General features: G+C 39.4%; 1 protein-coding gene across 2 annotated transcripts in view; it reads left to right on the top strand.

Annotated features, from left to right (window-relative positions):
* Positions 1-24274, top strand: part of WDFY4 (WDFY family member 4) — a 138380-nt gene that overhangs the window by 6119 nt on the left and 107987 nt on the right. For both annotated transcript variants that reach the window (XM_065843261.2, XM_071811951.1), the window contains exons 3-12: positions 5792-5906; positions 6483-6586; positions 8164-8310; positions 8685-8874; positions 10043-10232; positions 12402-12562; positions 12897-13349; positions 14942-15046; positions 16956-17146; positions 19718-20328. In XM_065843261.2, the coding sequence (XP_065699333.1) occupies positions 5792-5906; positions 6483-6586; positions 8164-8310; positions 8685-8874; positions 10043-10232; positions 12402-12562; positions 12897-13349; positions 14942-15046; positions 16956-17146; positions 19718-20328 (2267 nt within the window). The remainder of the gene's footprint in view (positions 1-5791; positions 5907-6482; positions 6587-8163; positions 8311-8684; positions 8875-10042; positions 10233-12401; positions 12563-12896; positions 13350-14941; positions 15047-16955; positions 17147-19717; positions 20329-24274) is intronic.

Below are 24274 nucleotides of genomic sequence, written 5' to 3'. Positions count from 1 at the left end.
TCCACTGAGCACAGTTTCAGTCTGGGAAAATGTGGTTGTGGCATGGAGCCAGATAGAGGAAATGCAGGGGTACAGTCTTAAGATGGAATTTTTGGATTATGACAGTGCTAATGTATAATTTTTGTGCTTGAGAGAGGAGTTGTGTTATAGACAGAGAAACTCTGGCACAAGGAGAGGAAGGTCTTACTGTGGGTGAGGGACACAGCTGAGAACTGTAACATTTTAGTTACCAGGCTGCCCTGCCTCATGCCCTAGAGCTTCCATCAGCCAACTATTTCTGAGATTGCTACATTGAAAGGTGAAGCTGGAAGAGCTCTGTGATGAATCTGAGCCCTAAGAGTTGGCTTTGTTTGTTAGACTGTGCAAAACGTACAGGGAACTCTTTTGAGTGGACCAAACAGAGACAGAATTACAGATCTCGTACTGAGAGGAGCAGAAAACCTGACCTAGCCTTAAATGTACTGTGGCCATGTTGTAGTACAGAAGAATTGTTTTCTCTCAAATTACCTTGAATACTTACAGATATGGAATTTGTGTTTTTACACTCTTTCATCATGTAAGTCTTTCAGAAAGAAAATAAAAACCAATTAAAACTGTATTTTAATGATGGTGTATTTCAGCCATCTGTACTTGTGAGTTTTCAGTGTTCTTGAGTGACCAAACTCAGATCCATACCTGCTTAGCTGAGCTGGTTTTCTAAAAGGTCAGTGGGTAGTTAAGAAAAAAAAAAGAAGTTAATGACATGATCGTTCTGTTTATATGGCAGCATTGTGGGACATAAAAAGTGATACTCTGTAGAGAGAGATACATTTTGAACTGCATGTGCGGGGAAATCACTGCACTCAAGGCTATGAAATCATTGGTGTTCATGACAGTAAAGCAGGAATAACTTCCAGATAGTCATAAACATTTCATTCAGCTGGGAGGAGCATGAACCTGTGAAGGTTGTAAGCCCTCGTGCAGAGGAAGACTTTGAAATTGCTCTGGATGCTGGTGTCAGCTAACAGCACTGAAGTAGGTGAGTCATTGGTGTCAGTGTGATGCAAATAATTGAGTTATGGGTAGGATCTGGCCATGCCTATGCTGAAAAGTTTGCTACGTTTGAGTACAAGCTTGCCCTGGTCCAAGGCAATGCAGACAAAATGAAAAGTCAGTGAGCGTATAGCCTGGAGTCTCAGAAGCATCCTTCTCATTTAATCTAAATGGCCCTACAGATATTTTATGATTACTGAATAAAGCTTTCACTTTTCATCACTTCCTCACAGCTTTTGGATTTGTTTGCATAGAAGAGTGTCTCTCCTGAACCAAAGGCATTATTTGAGCAGAAGAGCTGTTGCTCCGTGTATGTGTCCGTCACTGGAAATGAACCATATGGCACAACATGTGCTGGGTCAGGCTTGGCTCTCTTGGGAGCTTGCCACCGCTTAATCAGCTCATAAAAATTCTGACTTTGCAAAGGGAGAGCGTTCTTTCCATAGCCTTCAAAGAACACTCTTCAAAGTCAGATCAGGATGAATAATCTGACAGTTTTCTGTAGAGGAGCACCTCCTTATTCTATGGATCTGCTTTGTAAATGGCTTGCTGAAAATTGCACTGTTCTTTTTCTGACACAACACAGCAGCAAGATACAGCCCTTTTGCCTGGAGCAAGAGCCATGTATTCTGCTTTTCCTAGAGCTGTTTCCAGGCCTTCTGTTTTCCTTCCTCTTGAAGCTCCATGGAAAACATACATCCTTAATGCTTTGAGGCTATAAATTCATCCCAACAAAGGCAGACTTTGCTGTGGAAGATAGTCTCTCCAAACTGCTCCCTTCCATTCTTATAAGCAATGCATTGAAGGCTTTTTGTGAGATTCTGCTGAGGTTTTTCTTCTTCAAACTTACAGTGAAATTGATATTCCCAAATTTCAAGGTTTCTGAGTTCTGTTGCAGCTCTAGTTTTTGAACACTATATAGTGAACATGAAGTAAACAAGTCTTGCTGAGATGAGATTATACAGAACAACTTTAGACTTGCTGATCATTAACTAAGTATGAATAGCAAGAATGCCTTCCATGTGAAGGTTTTTTTTTTTGAGCAAAACTTTCAAAGGACTGAGGAACTTATTACTGAACAAAGGTCATGAAAGCTATAAAATCTAGAAGTCTTAGGAATTAAAAATTGGACAGCAAAGCAGAAAAATGCTTATTTCTCATGACACATGAGAAATAAACTTTAGTACCAGTGGGTCAAAGGACAACTATCCCCCAGGAGGCGAGCTGAGTGTTGCTAAGGGATTGGCAATGTTTTGCAAATGTGCACCCATCATCTGATTATCTTCTGTACCACTGAACTTTGCATGCTTTAGGGTTGCAGAAACTGTGGTAATGCTCTTAAGACAGGATTTTAAATTCCTGAAGGATATTTTGGCTAAGGAATATGTTCAGAATGGAGATGTGAATTTCTGATTAGCTTAACACTGATTATGTGCTCTGAGAGAGATTTTTCTCTTCCCTTTTCTTAGGTGTATCAGTAGAATTTTGCAGTGCTTTGTAGGCATTTAAGTTCAGATGTGTAGCTAGAGCATATTGACCTTGCATCATTGATTTAGGACCACATTGTAGAGGATCTGGCCCTTTGGCTTTGAGTCATCATGTACTTCCCCATATGACTTTTACTTCCTTCACGTAACAGCCTTCTGCTTTGTGCTAAGTCCCTGGGCTGGCTTGGGAAAACACATCTCAGTTTGAGGTGTGCATGTCATGAAGTTCTTACAGAAACTACCTCAATTCCTCCTGTTTAACAGAGGACTTCTGCTTAAGTCCTCTCTCTCCTTGGAGGATTTTTTCTCTCTTTCTTTTCCTTTCCTTGTTTGATTGCACACATGCCAGTGTGTCTATGTCTTTTTGTCTTAGAGTGCTTTAGCTCTTAGTTGCCTGGAGGGAGAGGGCACTAAGCAGGAGCCACCTGGGGTGTGGGGGCTCATCGCTCATTGGTGCTTCTTGAAGTAGGAGGAAAATTGTAGCCATCTGCTTGCGATTCAGGCCTAGGCTGCGAATCATTTTAACGTGCCCTCTGTATCTTTCCTCCCGGTGCCTCAGAAAATAACATAATGTTCTATTACATGGCTTGCTTTTGAGCTAGCATCTCTCTGTGAAGCATGGAATAGGAAGGACAGATGGCAACAGCAGACACAGGAAACTTGTGGCAGAATCTTAAACATATAGGAACTGGCTTAAGAGGAAGAAAGAAAACCAGATTACATTGATATCATATAATTTGAATTTCTCTTGAAGGCAGACATGCTGGAATCCAGGTTGATATTCTTTCAGATATAGAACTTTTATAGGCTGAAAGATAAATACGGAACTGATCAGTTCTGTTCTTAAAGGAGAGCGTATTCTGGAGGCTGGTATCTGACCCACAGGAATATCACCTATAAAACAAAATCAGAACATTAGTGCCCTGGTCTGTAGTGAGATGGACTAGCTAAATTGTTGCATAATGGTAGCATTGCTGTGAACCTTTGATTACTGCTCTCTGCTGTGTATGATCTGAACTTCTAACATTTATCCTGCTCTTTCTGTTAGCAGAAGAGTGAGTAAAATAAGGCCTTTCTGAAGTGTTCAGAGGGTATTGCTCTTTGAGGCAGAAGGGCAGAAATCTATCACTGCCTTCTTCTGAAAAAGGGTATAGTGTAATGACAAATGTTGTAGATTCATAAGTGGCTGTGAGTTCCTTGTAACTGTGTTTGCCCAGCTTGCTTCTGTTTACAGGTCTTCCCTCACTTCTGCATCAGAGTCGAGAAATCAGTGGATCTTGCTCCTGCAATTGAGGGTCCCTGAAAATCTTTTTTTGGTCAAAATCCATATGTTGATTGAAAATTAATTGCTAAGCACACTGTGTGATTGCATTTCGCTCTTTTGTAGCCCCCCCAAAAAAGATTTGGGTACAGTTCCAGAGCACAATGCAATAAAATGCAGTTAAAAAGTAGGTTCATGCCTGACTGCTGACAGATGACTGGCACTTGGTGGGAAAAGAAATAGCTTGTCCACAAGCTGCTGCCAGCAAAGAAAGAGCGACTAATTGGAAGCAATGGTAAGGAAGGAAATATTGTTTGTAGGTCTTCTTTCACAGAGAGTTGCACTGATTTCTTGGCAGAGAGTATTATAGGGTATCTGCTCCAAATCATTTTAGGACAGATGTCTTATTATTTTTGTTACCTTTCTTTTATCATCTGGCCTTACAGCCTTATTTTCCTGAGCTTTTAGAGGGAGGAGACTTTTGTCAAGAAAATTTCAAGGTTGCTGGGGACAGAGGTGTCTCAGCTTGGTATTTAGAGGTAAATATTGCAGTGTTGCTAATATGTTGTGTGTAGCATTGGATGTTCTATATAAAAGTAATGGCACCTGATTCTTGGAGACCAGTTGGGTATGATATTACTAGTCTAGCAAAGTGAAGGCTAAGAAACATTTGAGAGGGCATCTGTTTGTCAGACTCAGAGCAGTGAACCAACAAGTCTTAGTGGTGTTCTTGTCAGTTTTGCTTTGAATTGTTTGTCCATTCTTGAGCAAGTAATTCAGAAACTTATAAATTGTTTGTAAATGTGTCTATAAATTTATTTTCCTTGGCTAGCTATACATTTAGGACTATACTTTCTCATTTAGGGACGGTAAACATCTCAGCATTTTAGAAGTGCATCTTTTCCATTATTAGCGCCAATCTGTACTTGTGATGTAAGCTGGCTTGTAATGTAAATTCCTAACCAAGTGGGGTTATCACTCCAGGCCTGGCAATTTACATCTTAACCACACAGGCAGATGGGTTAGGCAACTAATATTGCTACAAAATCACATCCAGCTCCTTTTGGGCTAGACTATTGCTGGTTTTTTAGCTCTTTTCCCTGTGTTTTCTTTTCTTCCCCTAATTTGCAAGAAAAATTACTTCTGCCCAGCAAGAAATGCTGATTTTATGAGCCTTATTTGCTTCCCAAAATAAAGTAGAATTGTGAGGCAGAAACTTTAAACAAAAACAAACAAATAAAAACACAAAAAAAAAACCACAAAGGATTTTGCTTGTTTATTTGTTCTGTGATTTTTTTGAAATTTACTGACTTGAAAGAATAGTTCAGTTTCAGGTGAATCCTGGCCAGTATACTGCTACCTGGCAGCAGTACTTCTTTATCTGTATTACCATGGTTTATTTTTGACAGATCTGTTGCAAATGCTCCATGAGAGCAGCAGTTCCAATCCCATTTAAATCTTTAAGCAGTTGAGACTGTGCAATGACTTGCTAAGCAGAGAAAATACAATTTAAAAAAATGTATTCAATTGAAAACTCAGGTTTTGTTTATGACTGGCTTTAGGTTTGGGGAGACCAGATTTTGGAGAAGGTTATACTTTTACTGAAGAATTCTTGGACTACTGTAGCTGTAACCTTTTCACAATGGAGGGTACTCATGTTGTATTTTGAAAGGGACTAACATGCTTTTTGATACAACCAGTTAGTGACACAGTGTCTATGACCAACATTTACATTGTTTTGATTGTATTCCATGGAGAAAATAATGTAAATGCTCTCTAAGTAGACGCATTACATGATTCAAAAGGTAGTTCCAGGTTGTGTGCTTCATCTGTAGTGTCAGGCCGTGCCTGTCTGGCAAATGGACTACGCTGGCTGGGGAGGGAATTTTGCAGGGGAATTTTAGCTTTATGCTTGTTTTTTTTTTTTTTTTTTTTTATATGTATTAGTACTTCTCAACATACCGAAGACATGATGTATCAGAAAGACTTAACTGTTATGCTTGGATTTCAGACCTGGGAACAGTCTGCTGGAGTAATGGTATTTCCCAACATTCAGCTGTTAGCCAGTGAGGTTTCCAAGCTTCTGACAAAGGAAATTAAGAGGAACCTCAGTGGCAAACCTGCAGGTAATGATCCCATGCCATATCCACTGGATCCACTTATTCTGAGAATGTGCTGTCATTCAGCTGTCCTCTGTGCTTACAGAGGGGCAATAGGAAAATGCTAAGTGTACCAAGCCAGATCTTTTAGTAGGCATGAGCTAGCACTGGTTTTGCATGATTGCACTGAAGATCTGGGCTTCTATGCTGTGCTGATCGTGGTTTTGGAACTTTTGTAGCTGGAAATGTATAATATGGCAGCTGTGCAGTAAAGAGTAGTCTACACACTTTTCTGAGGAGCTTTCTTTAATGACAAAAATACTGCTAGACACATGTGGCTTTCCTGGTGGCTGTTGTACATTCCTAGCACTGGACAGATGACAGACTTTATGAACTGTGCTGGTATTTCCAGTGAAGCTTGTTGATTTGAAACACAGTTTATGTGAACTGACCTGTGCCTGATGGTGGATCAAAATCCTTTTATACCTTTCTATTCACTTCAGTGGATTTTTGTTAAATTTGTCAGACTTGTTAAGAAAGTATCAATGCAGCATTTTTGGCTTTTGTTAAGGAATTAAAGTTTAATGTTTTTTGTGGTAACAGAGGAAGCTCGTCTGGCTTTGGAGCAACTGCTGCAACAGAAAGGTGAAGCAGAAGATGGCCGTTTGCTCCTGAAATCAGTGTATCTGCTCTCACAGATTGACTTGGTAAGATAAATGAATATAAAGGGGGTTTTTGCCTTGCCTTTGTGTGTGTATGTGTGTGTTTTTTGCTTTGTTTTTTCATTTTTCTTTCAGAGAAGCTGGGTAGCCACCTGAACAATTAAACACCTAGGTCTCATAATGTTTGCATTATCTGCAATGCTTTGTGTTTCAGCATGCCCCAAGTATACAGTCAGTAGAGGACATACCACCAGGTTTATAGTCCATGCTTTTATTAAAGAGGGAAGTAGGCACTGTGTGCTTTCAGATACCCTTCTTGTGTTGATCATCAGACAACCGTTTTGTTTGTTTTTTTTTTTTCTAGTGTTCCTCTGGTTTTTTGTTGTTGTGGTGTTTTGGTTTTTTTTTTGTGTGTGTGTGGTTTTTTTTTTTTGTGGGTTTTTTTTTGTGTGTGTGTGTTTGTTTGTTTTGTTTTTTCATTGTATATGACTGTTCTTCAACTGTTCTTTGTCATTCCAGCTTACATATTGAAAAGACGACTAGTAAGGATCTGTCTGTCTGGTAATACAGAGGCTGGATTTTCCATCCTGATAACCTCTCATTTTGAAGCATTTCAAAGTCTTTCACAAACTCTACCTGTACAGCCATGCTGAATGCCTGTTGGCATCAGCAGGACAGCGTGCTAATGGGCACCAGGGGCATGTTTATCCCTGTCACTGAGCTGAAAAGTTTGTCTCATCCTTATTCAGATACATGAAAATAAAATCTTGCTGTCAGCTTCTAGTGGACATATTCTGTGTCATAGGGAGCTCTATAAAATTATATATACTCAGTCACCACATTAAGTTCCTGATGAGGTTTGTGTTTTTCACAGATTTAAGACATTGCTATTTTTCATAACACACACACACTCACAAAACTTCATATCACAAAACTTAGTCTCGTGTTTAATTTGCTGCTGATTTTTGTTTTGATTATTGTGTGGCAAACACAAACACTGGGACTTCTCTGTAAATCGTACACAGCTGTAGTGAAGATGGGAAGAAACTAAGTGTTGAGAAATATTATGGACAGTGTCTCTTGCATTTATAAAAGCTATAATTAGAAGTGTGTCTGCAGTTATTCAGTATGTTACAAAAGCAAAGGCATTATAACTAAATTGCTGCCATGCTGGGTCAAGGAAGGAATGGAGAATTCATGCTTTCCACATATCAGGCCTCTGTAGCTGCAGGATGTCCTGTGAACTAATGATAAAGGGGGCATTGTCTGCCCCTGAACTTACTGCTGTTTTAGGAGACAGGTAGTTTTCAGGTTATGTGCTTTATTGACTACAGGTCTCCTTATGCAAGACATAGTAAGTACCTCTGTCAAAGCTGTAGTTCAGCTGGAGTAGGAAGTCCTGGAAACAGCTATTGCAACACGTGGTCAGTGTGTTTGCTTCTGCCAAGTGGATTTGGACAGTCACACTATATGATTGCCATGCTTGTGTGCCCTAGAGCACTTGTAAGGATAAAGTGCTCAAGTAGTTCTTCCATCTGCTATGACTACATACAGTCAGTGTGTAGAAACACAAGGGAAGTGTTCAGCTTCTGGAGAGGCTGATTTTTGTTTTCCTTACTTAGAGAACTACATGGAACATCATTGGATCTGGCCTTCCAGCTGCTCTGATGCAGTGTCTGTACCTTTTCTTTACTTTTCCTCTGGAGAAAACCAGTGATGATGGAGAGACAAGTGAAGATGACAGTCAAACTCAGGAAATGCTTGTTAAGGTGAGATGCACCCCTGGGAGTTCATTTGCTCTGAGTACTCAGATGTTCCTTTAGACTTTTAGCCAATAATTGATTCAAACTGCCAAAAAAATGAGTAAATTTGGACTGATAACCATTGAACAAGCATCAGGAGCATTATAAAACAATCTGAGATTGTACCACTGTATCTCTTATTTTTATGTTAAACAAAAAACGTGACTTTTTAAGTGGGAAAAATGAATTGAGAATATCCTAGTGATAGTTTTACTTGTTCATCTCATCCTTTCTCCTAGCATTAGTATCAAACTATAATCCCACTCCCCTGATGGATTTTTCTTCATGTCCCAAATATTTGTAGACGTATTTATTGTAGCTGATGTTTGTTTGCTTTTCAGATAATGCTTAACATGTACAGAGAGGAACAAGGTGTAGAGGAACTTCTGGCAGCTGATAAGCTTCAGTCATTAATTATAGCAACTGCTACCCTATGGGACCAGTGTAGCCACTCATGGAAAGTACCTACAGGCCGTGTGCTGCGAACAATTTCAAAGGCTCAGACGAAAAACAGTATTGTGTACCTACAAGGTTTGGTTCAGTAATCTGGCTTCTTCTTTTCTCATAGCTCTACTGAGAATGAATTTTCAAGAGTCTCTCCAAGGTGGATTTTGATCTCTACATCATGTAGTAGTCAGTCAGCTGCAAGCCATGGGCTGTTCGCTTTCTAGACAGAAGCTTTATTTAGTACTGATATCCATTTGAAAACTGAAGGTTTTTTACATGAAAAAAAAAAATCACAGGCAAGATCCAATCCCTCTTGACCACGCTAATGTAGGAAAGGACAGGATGTACTGTGTTGGGTTTTTTTTAAGTTGTATGGTGCCATGTGTGAGCCTAAGGCTTATGCACATTCTAAATATAAGGTTTAGGACACTGTCAGAGGAACAGTATCTTTTGGAACAACATCATGATTGCTTGAGTTACATGCTGATTTTTTCCTAGGCTTTATTAAACTTCAAACACTTTAAAAAAATTATTAGAAGTGTAAAGGCCATGAGTCTCAATTTCTTAGAAGGAAAAAATAGGTCTATAATCCACATTTTACTGTCAGTATTCCTTGTCATAGAGTAACTGTATATAGGTATTTTTATTTTTTTAATTAAAATTTGGCTTCCTGGGTGAGATTGAAAGACTGAGGAACAGTAGGTCTAAGAGTACTGAGCTGTTTAGACATTTTGAAGCTGTCCTGGAAGGACTGGCCATCAAATTAGATAAGAAAACTAGGCTTCCTTACTCGGAGAATGATACGTATATCCCATTACATATGCCTCATTGAGCAAAGAATTGATCTGTGAACTCTGCACAGAATGTGTGATTGACTTAGTACAAGACAAATATGTTAGCCTCTGCTTCCCTTGTACTGAGACAGCTGGTTTCACTCTATGTGAATTTTGGTGGGTGGGTAGGTAGGAAGTTTATACTCCTGAGACTGAATCAGTTTCTGGGGATAAACAAAGAAATGCATGCATACTTTAAAACCAGAAATGTTCTTCAGGTACCCTCTGAGTGCGATGGTTATATATCCTCATCTTTTCTTTCTAGAATAAGAGTTAACTGATTCCTGTTTTACTAAGAAATAACTCTTCAAACTTCTTGTTCTGGCTTTGTTAGTAACTTTGAACTTTTTTTGACAGTCAGTTCTTAAATACCTGTTTTGTTTTTTGTTTTTTGTTTGTTTTTTTTTTTTTTTACACAGCTGTGGACTGCATTAAAATAGCTGTTCAGAATCTCTTTAAACTGGCTGATACCATACCTGCTTGTGACGTGTGTGAAGCTGCTAGTATTGTCTTGTGCTTTGTGAAAGATTCCTATCCCATATCATCAGCTTTATTGACGGAGTTTGAAAATAATGATGGCTACCAACTCCTGCTAAAAATTTTACTCCAGTAAGTAGAGATGTTTTTAGTGGTCTTCTAGAGGATGGTGAAATTTCAGCATGCATGGTCATCTCTCTTAAAATATATATGAATGATGGAGGTAATCCTGCATGGATAAAAAAGCTAGTAATAAACCCCCAATTTCTGGTCTTTCATTGCTGTTTTAGGAAGGGGAAGCAATCCGTAACAACTTCTGCTGAAACCATAAAGGAAATTAACAGTAGAAGTTAGTCCCGAGGTGGGATAGGGACTTACTGTACAGAAGACAAAGGTTCTTCATCAGTTAGTATTAGAGGGGAATGTGGGTCAGAAACATTTGTCTCAGTTAAGGTGAACTCTTGATCCAGGAATGCAGTCAGTAAGGCAGGGAAAGCTGATCTCCTTGCTGTGCAGAAACCATCCAAACAAACAAACAAACAAAAAAACCCACAAACAAAAAAAAAACCAACACAAAGGCAAAAAACCCCAAACAAAACAAAACCACCCAAATTTTTCTATAAAATGATTATGTTCTTCAGAACTGAGAGGAATATGAATATATCAGGACAAATCCCCACAAGTTATTCCAATCAAAAGTACAAATAGAATCTTGTCTGCTTGCATTGTCTAACCAGGCTCTGAGTTTGCTATGTCAAAACAGTACATTATACCACTTCCTCAGAAACATTTAGGAGCTTTGTTCTCATTTTCTTTAATATCATATGAAGAAAGCATTTCCAGGTCTTGTTAATCTATTCTTGTTTCCATTCTGGTTTTGCTTTTTCTTGTACTTCTCTAACACTCGTAAGAACTTTGGTCCCTGACTAGTATGTTAGACCACGGGGGGCTGGGGGGATAAGTACTTTCTAAGTTGGATATAGAAGATTGTATTTTGAGTCATGAATCCAAAGATATCTGTAGGCGAGTATTATTTCTTTTGATTTTTGGATGGCACAAAGTTATTAATCTACAATTGGAAAATGTTTTGGCTTTTTCTGGCAGTGTTTTCTTTAGTTACCATAGATTGCCTAGCTTTCCCTTATAAATAAGCTGTGTCAAGATGTATATTTCTGATGAAATTCTATCCATATGGAGCAGGAACATGTGATCTTTATCAGTAAAGCCTATGATGGTCTCATCCTTTTTAGCTGATGCAACTAGGCTGGAGAGACAGAAATGTCATGCAGGTGCTCAGGGGTTCAGATGAGTCTCCCTTCCCAGCATATACTAGCAGAAAGGGATAGGCAGAGAACCTCTTTCCTGAACATTTTGCGTGAACAGGTTTCCTCTTCTCTGATATTTAGAATTTCTTTTTCAGATAAAAAGAATCTTGCCAATCGCATTCTTTTCCATCCAAATGGATACTAGCATTCACTTTGGCCCTTTTGTTTTTCTTGTTTAGATTAAACCAGAACATAGTTGTTTTGTTTTCTTCTGAGATTTTCCTAACTTCTAGTATCAGTCTATTTCTCTGCTGCTAACCCATACCCAGATGCTAGAGTTTTATTTAAGAATTGACCTCTCAGTACAGAATACGACAACATGATAATCAGCTTTCTGTCCTTTGACAATCTCACTTCAGTCTCAACTATGGCAATACTGGAGTTACAGTTCAAACTGTTTCCTTAAATAGGAGAGACAAGTCATCTTCATGTCTGATTCACAAAACTGACGAAATACAAATTTTTCCCTTCCTAATGGCTGAGATTTTTCTGTTATTTCTCTCAGTTAGCAAGTCCATTATCTTGCCAACCATATGCCTACCTTTTAATGTGGTCTGTTTTAATTTTTTTATCTCTCACAAAATTTACATTTTTACTCCCCAAATCAGGCATTATTTTAGAAAGAATTTCCTTTTTCTTTTTCATTTAAAGTACACATAACTGGACAAAATTCCTCCGACATTTATCCTCAGTTTCTTCAGAAGACTCTTACAGTGTCACTTCAGTTTTCTTCTTCAGTTTTCTTCTTCAGTTTGTGCATTTTGTTCTGGTTCAAAATGTGCTGTCATGGTGTGGAGTTACTGTTTGGAAGATGGTTAAACAAGTCACAGAAATAAGACATAAAGACAGTAAACCAGACTGGGGAGGAGCAGGGAGCAAAATGGGTAGTCCCTGTGTCCTCAGTACCCAGTAATATATTCAAACTGTTTGTATTACTAAGGCATGAACATATGACTACTCCATGTTTTATTCCTAGATGTGAGGGGTTGCAGCAAAATGAAGGAGATTCCTATCTGGATGAGATCTTGGACATGCTGACTTGCCTTACAACCTGTGGAAAAACTGAACTGAAAGTTTCTGGCAATATTGTACACCCGCAATTACCGCACTTCAATTTTGAATGTACACGGTCTACTGGTACAGTATAAGTATATTTATGGGTATGTAGTTGGGTCATGCAAAAGCGAAGCTCTATTCATTACATGTCTGAAGATGGAAGTAGGAGTATGAGATGGCATCTCTTACCTATGTGCTTAATGCTGCAGGAGCCTGAATGCTACCTACATCAAACTGAACTGACCATGTCAGCTGTAGGGTCTGATCCAAGGTTGAGAACATGCCTCCCAATCACACCCCTCATGTCTGTGACTCCTATTTCCACTCTGAGGCATAATTTAACATCATAGTTGTGGTGTTTGCAGTCTTAAACAGCATTGATGTGAAAATGATCTCACTTGGTTTTATCCCACAGGAATGACAGTGAAAAACCTCCAGGCTTTTCAGGTGTTGCAGTCCATTTTCCAGAAAAGTAATGATCAGCACCTATGTGGAAGAATCTTGGCAGCTATTGGTACCATATGGGCCTGGGACACAGTGAACTTCTTTCTTCTAGAATGGACACTACAACCTATCAACCAGTTTATGGACGTAATCCATTTCAAACCACACCCAGTCCAAGTCCAGTTCTTCAGACTGGTGGAGTCCATAGTGCTAGACCTGTCCTATGTCCCCCATGAAATTTTGAAGAAGATTCAGTATTTGATAAAGGAAAACATAGTGCCATTCTGCACCTTAACAGCTCTCCGGTGCCTTCTCAGCATGACCAAGAAGGACCTGTTATTCAGTGACATATTCCGTGACTCTGGGCTCTTAGGGCTGCTGCTGGCACTTTTGAGGAAGCAAGCCAAGATCCTGAGGAAATCAGGTACAGTTCAATGTCATTCACAATGACTGTTGAAGCAGATAGGTTGATAGGAATGAATAAATTTCTTTCTACAGCTGGTTTATACATTTTATATACTGAGTAGCTAGATATTCTCTGCAAGACAGCTGACCTAAGTTTATGAGATACTAAGCTGGGTCCTCTCTGAAATCTTGGTGGTTTATCGTTCACTAGCATAAACAGTTATAAGCTATTTGTCACCAGTGTACAATGAGTTATTCTGGAGGATACCATTCAGCCCACACTTTTAAACAGGTCTCAATTTGGGCTTCTCTGAGATGCCAACTTGAGAGTAGAGTTTTTCAGTGTTTAATTCCTGTGAGAATAACACTTAATCTTGAGGAGTGGTGATGGAAAGCAGTTTCTTGAATTTTGGCTGTATACTACCTGTAATTACTAACATCCATTGTCATCTGATATAGTTACCTCCTGTTATGAAAATACAAATATAAAAATCCTGGTGTGGCAACTATGGGGTACACTTGAGTTAAACAGACAGACTCATATATTTAAAAGTTTACAACTATGATTTTAAAGAAGGAAAAATTGCACGATAACATTTCTGTACTGTATGAATTGGCAAATGCCTTTAAATTTCAGTGCAGTAGTAATTTAGTAAAGGAGGAGGGACACAAAATACTAGCTATAACTTCTGATGCAGCAAGCACAGTTTAATTATTTATACATATTTATGCCAAGGAAGAGAAAGAATATGAATTGCAACAGAAGTTCTAGAGTGCAGGCATGCATTACCTGCAAGGACACTTAGATTTGTGTTCTTGATACCAGAGAACTAGAATTTTGTGCAAGAGTACTTAGACAGGGATTGTGAAAATAAATATGAAGGTTCTCGAAAACATACCTTCTGGTTATGAGCTGGTGCGTAGGGCCTTTCTTCTGTCTTTGCATTAATTTCACATTTTGGATCACTTGGTGATGTAAATTTTATAGTGATTGAATGGCTACATAGTTTGTAAATTTAAAAGTACAGATAAAGAGGGACAGCTAGAAAGGCACTGTATGAAGTGATCACTATTTCCCTCTTTTGGTTTTGAGAAATTTAGCTTGCAAACTTTAAGGCTTTTAGATCTAAAATAACCTACCTTACACTGATCGTGAAAATGTTTGCCTTTGAACATGCAGAGGTTTCTGCTCTTCACTTTTAGTCTAGGTACTTAAGTCCTCCCTGTTGCTATATTTTACCACTTGGTCACTCATAATCTGTGATGTTCTTTATTTGTGTGTGTTTCTACCAGGTATCACTAAACAGGTAACTCTACCTGTTCAGAAGTGGAAACACCACTACTACCAGTATTGTCTATGGTTATGCAGGAGATCTGAGCTGCAGACTGTAGAGTCAGACCTGTGTTTCCCAATCTCAGACTTAAACCCTGATGACCAGACAATTCCATGTCTGTATTTTGCTGCTCATTTTAGGGTTGAGTAGCCTGTAAGTAATATTTAAGAGAAAAGTATTCACTGAAGAACTGGTTTTCCTTTTTAGTTCAATATATTTTAGTTACAATTGACCATGTCTTACATAAATTGTATTATGACTTTTAATATACTGACAGCTGGAACACATCTGCCTGGTCTGGAAGAAGGCATTGAGAAGGAATTAAATACTGTGATGCTGAAGATGGTAGCTGCCCTTACAGTGGGTTCCGTGAGGAACACTGGTAAGAAATGGCATGACTGCACTACTTTAATGATATTTGGTGGAAGGAGGCCACGATGCTGCTTAAGGAGTACCAATAAATTTTCTGACTTTTGTGTTTTAGTGAGAAGTGGAGGACAAAAGCTAGAAGTGTGGGTATAGCAGTGTTACAGCAGTAAGAAATATGACAAAGATATTATCATCCTGCATAATGAGCCTTATCTCAGTAGTGACCCTGCTTCCCTCATCCATGTGGATACACCTGAGGTGTTTACACAGAAAACACAAACTTACCTTGTGGAAAACAAAAACTGTATATGTGTTTTGTGTATTGTTTGTTCATCTAGATTTTCTTCCATGAAATCTACTATTTGACATTTGATAGGATCATACATAGGCTGAGTAACACTCCTACATTTAGTATTGGCATACCTAAGTGTTGTATGTGTGGGGAATTCTGTGGAATATAGTAATACAGAAGTGAACACTTCTTAATATGGGAATCCATTCACTTAATTCACTCTTGATTCCTAGAATCATCATGTTCGCATCATCTTACACAGTGCAAATATATTGTTACAAACTATCAAACAGTCTCCTTCAAAAACTAAAGAGATGTTTAAGTTGAAAACTAATAAGGCATCTTTTCCTTTTCATTTGTTATTCTGTCGGGAAGCTGTCTTCTGTGATGATTAGAAACCATGGTCATCCAGTCATTTTATCCCTAGTTGTTCTTGTGCCCTTAATTTTTTTCATTCTTTTGCTTCAGTTTTCACTGGTAATCTCTCATCCCACATCTCTCAAGCCCCTGAATCTCAAGACAAGGGACTGGGGGAATGAAGTCCCTTCCATCGTAAGTGAAGATCAGGTTCGGGACCATCTGAGGAACCTGAACATACGCAAGCCCCCGGAACCCCATGAGATGCATTCTAGTGTTCTGAGGGAACTGACTGATGTAGTTGCCAAGCCACTCTCAATCCTATCTGAAAAGTCATGGCAGTCAGGCAAAGTTCCCAGTGACTGGAAAAAGGGAAACATCACACACATTTTTAAGAAGGGTAAAAAGGAGGAACCTAGGAACTACTGACCACTCAGCCTCACTTTCCTGCCCATTAAGATCATAGAACAAATCCTCCTGGAAGATGTGTCAAAATATATGGAAGATAGGGAGGTCATCAAAGACAGCCAACATGGCTTCACCAAGGGCGAATTGTGCCTGCCCAATCCAGTGGCCTACTATGATGGAGTGACTGCATCAGTGGACAAGTGAAGAGCTATGGATGCCATCTATCTGGAGTTTCGTAGGGCCTTTGATATGGTCCCCCACAACATTCTTGCTGATAAACTGAGGAGATACAGGCTTGTTGGATACAGTTAGCTAGATAAAGGATTAACTGGATGACCACATCCGAAGACTTACAGTCAATGACTGAATGTCCAAGAGGTACAAGCCCCAAGGAGGCTTATAAGAAAAGACAGGGAGAGACTTTTTACCAGGGTTTGTAGTGACAGGACAAGGGGCAATGGTTTTTAATGTAAAGAGGGTAGATTTAGATTGTATGTAGGGATGAACTTCTTCACTGTGAGGGTGGTAAGGCACGTCAACAGATTTCTCAGAGAAGCTGCCCCTTAGCTGGAGATGTCAAAGGCCAGATTGTAAGGGGCTTTGAGTAACCTGTTCTAGTGGAAGGTGTTCTTGCCCGTTGTGGGGGTTTGGAACTAGATCACCTTTAACTCCCTTCCAACTCAAATCATTCTATGAGTCTACAATGGTTTATTTTTTTTGTCTTAGCTCAACCATCTCTCTCTTCTTCTTGCCTCCTGCTGTATCTGTAGAAATATGACACTTCATACTAACATTGAAAATGTACGTGTGAAAACTACAAGTAAAGGATAGTTTAAGTAACATATAATACTGTATTTGCCCCTAGTTGTTCTGAAGGACTATGGAATGGTGCCATATATCAAGATATTTTTGGATGATGAATGTTACAGGAGTGCTACTCTGAGCATCTTGGAGCAGCTATCAGTCCTCAACTATGAAGAATATATGAGCATTGTTATTGGGGCCCTCTGTTCTTCTACACAAGGGGAACTACATCTGAAACTAGATCTGCTGAAGGTAATGAATGTAGCTTCCCTCTTGGCTCTTGTTTTCCTGGAAACTGCTTGGCTTGCAACAAATTGCTTTTAATGTCACCCCAAGCACTGTTGTTTTTTTTTTTTTCAATAAACTAAGTGAAGAAGAAAAAAGAACCGTGGGACAGTTTTTGATTCTGGTAAACTGGATGCTTTGATTTTTAGCAATGTATGTGTGGTCAATACTTTCACTCAGTATCAGATTGTGAAGTATTTTGAAGACTTAAACAGTAATGCAGGACAGAGAAAGAGACACAGTTGTATGAAGAGTTCTATGTAATTTGACAGAGAAGGGAGAAACAAATGTGAATGAAAATGGAGGAGATGTGGAGGGAGAATGTGAGGAGAGGTAAAGGAGTAAGATTGTAATAGGCAAAGTAGGCATAAGATGAACAGCTTGATTCAGGTAAATTTCCAAGCTTGAAACTTTGCTGTCCTTAATTTTGTCATCTCTTGCATAGACCAGTGTCATGGAAAAAGAGATTTGAGATGATGGAAAGGAGGGTCTTAGGAATGTTTGGAGGAAGAAATTAGAACTACTTATACCCTCTATTGTGTTTATAGCGGGTCTGATCCATAAGCAATGAAGCAGGGGAATCAGTGTGCTTTATTTTGGTTTAGATCATAAGCATCAAACTGAAAAGCAGTAGTGTTTTAAGTACTGATTTAAAGTTTCATTCTACCTTCTCTGCCAAGTGTGAACTGAATTCACCTTTCAGTATAATATAGCAGCTGTTTCTGTGACAAAAGAACCATGTCACTTTAAGAAACCAAAAAATGTGACAAAGTTTATAGCTTTGATTTGAAACAGTAAACTTTAACAATATTTGTGGACAAGTTGAGTATGGTGTCCAAACTAATATGAAAATAAATGCAACTTCAGTGTTTAATTTTGACAAATGATAACTGTATTAAAACATAATGTAAGCAAATGAATTTATTGTCTACATCCATTGGGACTGTGATTGTGTTACACATAAATTCAGATTGATTTGCTAATATATATTTAGCTGTTAAAGCCTGAACACAAATGCAATTAGCGCTGCCGTATTCCTGTGTGGCATGTGGACAATTATGAGGAATAACAAATAATGGAATGTGAAATAAATTCTGTTAACGTTAACTGAGTTAGGGGGTTTCCAGCAGACATCAGTTTTATACATTCAAGACAGAGGAATACTAACTCATATGTGGTTAAATTCTAACTGAATTAGAGCTGGAGGAAATATCGTTACTGTTGACCTTCTCTGAAATGTGTTAAAGCCATCCTGATAACTTCAGCTCTGAGTTATTAAATTTACTCCCTGTTCAGAAGTCTCTGCCTGTTTTGATACATTATAATACAAAATTGAATGACAGTAATGGAGTTCTCTCTCCCTTTCCAGTTCTGGCAACCCTTTCTTGCAGTCCTAGATCCTGTTACATGGAGGTGTATTTGTGTTAGAAGCTGTTTCTCTTTGGCAGGTCGTGAAGTGAACTTCTTTCACCAGATATCAGTTGGGAAACTTTATATGTAAAATTAGCCCTTTCAAGTGTGGAAAGGTACAGCCTCAAATTCAAAAAGTCCCTGGTGCCTGAAAGAGCATCATATTTACAAAATGAATTGTGCAACATCCCAAAAACCTGGGATGGATTACATTCAAGTACAGTAGACTTTTTCCTTGCAAGCTCTTATTTTTTTCTCATTAATTTTACTTCCAGCACTATAACTTTTAATAACTTCCCTAGATTTGTTTTAAAATAGCAAGGCCATAGAATTCAAAATTTACAAATGGTATAGGTTGTTTTTTTATGCATGTGTAATACTGGCAAGTGGTATTCACATATAACCTGCTTTAAGCCCATGGAAGTTAGAGAAAATCTAATGACTTTGTCTTGGGATATGACTCTTCATGGCTTTTTTTTCCTCCAAAGTGTTGTACAAACTTTAAAAAATACCTCTGCTAAGAAAGGGAGTTATTATTGTCTATCTTAATGAGGAGAGCCTACTGCTTGCAGTATTCTTTGGGCCATCCTTTGTCACTGTTTTTTTTGAGCAAAAGTCTAGTGTGGCTTCTCGTCTATTCAGGGCTATAGGAAGACTTGCCTGTAGAGAGCTGTGCTGCTTTTTCAGTTTCTGTATGATATTATTTATAATTGAATTTCTGTTTGTTTTTATTTGAGGCAAAGGCAATTTTCTTAGGAGAGTCTGAGAAGACTGATAGAAGAATAGCTAAAGGTCTGAAAAAGTACCTCTTGCCAAAGTGACTAGGATATGTAATGCAGGAAATTTGATTTCTTTGCTTATCCCTGTGAGCATTATCACCTACCTGTCAGGTTGACTCCATGGGATACTCCTGAGTCTGCATTCAAATCCTGGTTGTTGGGCTCAGTGAGTATATGGGGATGAGAAAAACTGTGCAGTGTTGACCTTTACTTTGAAAAACTATTTTTTCTTCAAAGAGTGAAGTTTCAGGGAAATAATTTTGCTACAAACTTGCAATTTTAAAATATTCTAAAGTTTTTTATCCCTTGGTCTAAGTACTTTTGTCTCCTTGCTTCCCAATGTTTGTAGTCACTCCTGAAGATACTGGAGAGTCCCAAGAGCCATTCAGCTTTCAGAATGTGCAGTGGATTCAATGGACTCCTATCCCTTCTCTCAGACATGGAAGGTGCATTACAGGACCCTCCATCTGGGCTGTGGGCAGCAATAGGACAGAATTGCATACTGGAGCTTGTTTTCTACACACTTCAGGGGATAACAGCAGCCCTGCACATGGACCCTGTCAACAGCAACTTCTTCCTGAAGAATGGTCTCTTTGAAAAGATGGCAGAGGATCTTGGGTCACTGGGATGCTTCTGGACACAAGGGGAGCGGCAAATTCCTCTGAGCCTTGAGAAGATAAGGACATTCGCAGAATTCTTGGATGCAGCTTTCTACTCTTCAGAACCTTTCCCAATGTGGCTAAAGAACTGCATATGGATTCTGAATTTTCTTGATCACATGGTCAAAGGAACCCTCCATCTGGAGAGCTACTTCAAGGAGAGAAAGGCAGAGAAAGGAGAGGCATCAAGAGATGATCAAGAGGGACCTCAAGCTGAAGAAGAGCATCCTGTTGCTTTCAACAGGCCAGACAACAAATTACCTGCCTCTGCCTATAGGCCATGGGGAAACCCCAAGGAGAAGTAAGTCTTTATTTATCACACTAAGTAGAACAGTAAGACTGGTATATGCATTTATATGGTAGTAAACTGAGATAAAGTGTGACATAACCTACCTGGAACAAACAAATCAGTGCCACAGTCCCAGTTCCCAGGCCTCCACACAACAGAAATCACCTCTTTTGGAAAGGTCATTGGTGGTAAGCATTGGGGCATAAGTGTTCAGTGGAACACTGGGACACACAACCCTGAGAGTTGCAGAGTTTGTGCTCAAGGTTCTGACTCATGCAATGTGGGAGCAGGACAGGGCTCTAAGACAAGGGCTGCTTGGACTTGGAAGTTTGCCTTTAGTCTCTGCTTGACTCTGCCCCAATCAACTTTGACATTTTCAGTTATGGAAAGCTGTTTCCAGTCACCTGACACGTTAAAAAAAAAAAAGTTGTCTTAAGTGCTCCCCCATGCATGTGTGTCCAGGCACATGTGTACAGACACACACACTGTCACTCATTTGCTCATACAGCTGAAACAGAGAAAGATGGATAAGGAATAGGAATGTTAACCTGCCTCATATAATGAATTATTATATCAAAGTATATATCCTTTGTAGGAGGGAAAGACTACACCAGAAATGAATGTAGCTGTCAGCTACGAATCAATTCTGAATAGCTTAAATTTCATAACTTGTGAGGTCTTCTGCCCCTTTATGTGTCTGTAGCTTTATCTTGGATCTCTCAGTCCTCTTCTCGAAAACGTTTCTGATCAGAGTTATACTTAAAAAAGGTAAAGTTTATAACTATGAAATTCCTTCAGTCCTTATTATAGGTTATTTCACAGCCATCTTCCAGCTTTAGAGAACAAGTCATTAGGTCTGCCACTTGTAGCTGACAGTCACTGAAGTTAGCATAACATTTGTTCCCTGAGTACTCAGGTAGGCAGAGTATTTCTGGTCATATTTGTACTTGTTTGAAGCTACCAGAAAAATCTGCAGTGGATTTCTTTGCTCTTTGTGCAACTGATTATAAAATAGTCATGGAGATGGTTGCTCCCTATCACTACCCTTTGAATTACACTGGAAGCTTCTGGTTAGATACTCAGTGCTGGGGAGAGGACTTGATGGCTCAGGAGGAATGAATAGTTTTCAAAGTAGGTCTTCCTAGCCCCATTTGAGAGAATGTGGGTCAATGTGTTGAGTGAGTATGGATGGTGGTGGTTGTGGTAAGTTCATAGATTGTAGCTTAAGTGTGTGTGTAAGGGAGGGTCAGGGAAGATAAAGGAGAAAGAGTAGATCAGTGGCAATGCTGGAAAGGGTATGGCTCTGTCTTCTGCCTGTCTTTCTCAGGTTACTAGATCTGAAGCATAAAGTAAGGCTTCCTAGGTCCTTGTGGTTTTCTATTGCCTGCTGAGCTGTGAGGCTGTGCAGTAACTGAATGAATGCCGGTTTTAGAGAAATGAATCTTGCAAACTGGGATCCATTCAGCTCATAGTGCGTGGTTTGGGACAGTTTGGCTTTGGTTCTGGGATATGAAGGCACAGAAGGAAGCCAGATTAGCTAGAGGTGGCTGGAGTGTGTCCGGGACAAGTGTATGCAAATATAGAAGAGTAACATTCGCTGCTTGCCAATACAACTTCAGGCCATACAGCCTGTATCTTTATCCAGCAGTAGTTTTTGTGAAAAAAAAAAAAGAAATAAAGTTCCCAGAGTTCCTGCAAGCCTGTGGTTCCCCTGATGCAGCTTCCTCTTAGCTGTACTCTGTGTTCATACTTCCTCTAGAAGAAGGCTTCAGCCTGAGGCTATATAGCTTGGAAAGGAGGAACTTGAATGCAGTCAGTGTAAGTGGCCTGTGATGCAGCAACATGTATTTACCATCCCTGCAGAGGGGGAAAGGAGCTGATCCTACAGGGGCCTGTGACTGTGACACAGGAAAATCAGCATTTTAGCTGGATAAGATTCTAGCCCCTTACACTATCCTGTGGTCAATGATGCTCAGTCACAGGGGAATCGTCCCTTTCATTCCCATCTGAAAAACCGCTCTCTGTGTTCCTGCTCCGGCATTGATGTTCAAAACACCTTCTGTGACAGGTTGGGTCTCTGGTTTTCCTTTTGCTCCTGGTGCTTGAAGATAGCTTGCTGCAAGCTGTGTTAACTGAGGTTGATCTCTCTTTGGGAGGGAAGCCACTCTTTATGCCCACCCTAGCAGAACTGCTGCTGCAGCTGCTGTTACTACAGACTCACTGTGCACATGGCTCTTCTGGTTCTTTGTGGCATTTCATTTTGTCCCCACTCTCTTGTCTTTTAACTAGTAACCAGTGCAAAGCAGATCTAAGATTCACACCATTATACTGATGGGGTAGATGAAGTGGAATCATGAGGCTGACTGAATAGCCCTAAAGCAGGAGTATGAGAGATGAAATATTTGCAGGAGTTGGTACATGGAGATAGCTTTTATATTAAGACAAGCCAGAAAATTAGGGCCTCTTAGAAAACCACAGAGAAGGCTGGAGATAAGGCTTATATGATATGCTTAGAGGGAGCAAGTGTGCAGTGCTGGCAGGGAATGCTGGTCAGGGACTCTGGATTTTCATTCTTTGTTCTTCCTTTTTAACAGCCTTGAAGAATGATGAACCTGCCAGGCAGTGCTCAGGCTAAAATTGAACTTATTCTGGGGAGCACAGCCACAGCAGGAAAACAGACTGAAACTTTGATCCTATTGATACTATTTGGCCTGGATTTTTCTCTTTAGACTTAGTTAGGGTTTTTGGGGGGAGATGGGAGGAGATCGTATTTTCAGTGTGTACTTTTTCTTGTTTGACATTTAAAAACTTGCCCACATTCTCATCAAGCATAGGTGTATGTGTCCACACTGGAGCCACTGCTGCAGTAAGTATTTGTACGAGATCTGATTTTGATTCATTACACAGAAGATATTGCAAATGAGAGATTTATCTGAAATTATCTTTCTTGAAGGTGCAGTAAGAATTATTTGTCACTGTGTGGCAGTATCGTACACTGTACTTGCTGCTCAGCTGTATTGGATGATAATTACAGCCTTTTTACCCTCCTTTAGTTCCCTTGTAAAAGCTTTTTTAATGATCACTCTTTTACATGTACCCTTTGTTTCATACAGTCCATAAAGCATATTGTGCTTTATTTTTCAGTCTAAGTTGGGCTGTTAGATGTTGCCTTTTATTTTCTAATGAGATCTATTTGGGACAGATATTTCTAAAAGTGCACACATTACAACTCTGGTTCAGAGGTGCACCCAGAAATGCTGATTATACTCTGAACATGATGAGCTTACAGAGCATAAACTAGAGTTACTGCTATGCTCTGGCTTCATCTTTGAGATGTATCTGACCTCAGGCCTGCATCATGGCGTAAGCAGATCTCCGTTGTAACTCAGATGCCTTAATTCCTTCCTGTGCCTGCATGTACAAAGTTGATACGGCAAAAATGAGAACTGTTGGGGAAGCACAGATATTTAACTTTCTGTTACTAGTTTAGGCAGATTCTGGTGTTGGAAAGGAAGGGTAGCATACTGATTTCATCAAGACTGTCTTATCTTTGCTTATTGCTATTATAGTTTGAAAGTACTGAAGTTATTGTCTGACTAAAGTTACAAACTGCTTGAAAGTAGAAAATGTGACACTAGTTCTGAGCTGATGCATAAGAGATCCCTCTGGTTGTCTATTCTCTGTATTGCAAGTAACTTCAATGACAAAGTTTGTTTAAAGAGGCTGGTGCACATCTTCGAACATGCAGGTCCCCAAGGTGTGAGCTCATGAGTAACTTCTGTCCTGTCTTTGTTACTCCAAGGCTTCCAGCTGTTCCAGGTCATCTGTATTGTTTACTTAGCTTCAAATGTGGACCCTGGTTACTGCTAGGAGGCTTTAATGCTGTACTCTACTGGAACATTGTTGGGCTCTCTTTGCTGTCGTTAATGATAATTATGATGGTAAGTCTTATGCAACT

Source organism: Patagioenas fasciata, chromosome 8 (assembly GCF_037038585.1).
Source record: "Patagioenas fasciata isolate bPatFas1 chromosome 8, bPatFas1.hap1, whole genome shotgun sequence".
Lineage (NCBI taxonomy): Eukaryota > Metazoa > Chordata > Aves > Columbiformes > Columbidae > Patagioenas > Patagioenas fasciata.
The sequence above is the reverse complement of the archived record's forward strand: the minus strand, read 5'-3'. Positions and strand labels throughout refer to the sequence as shown.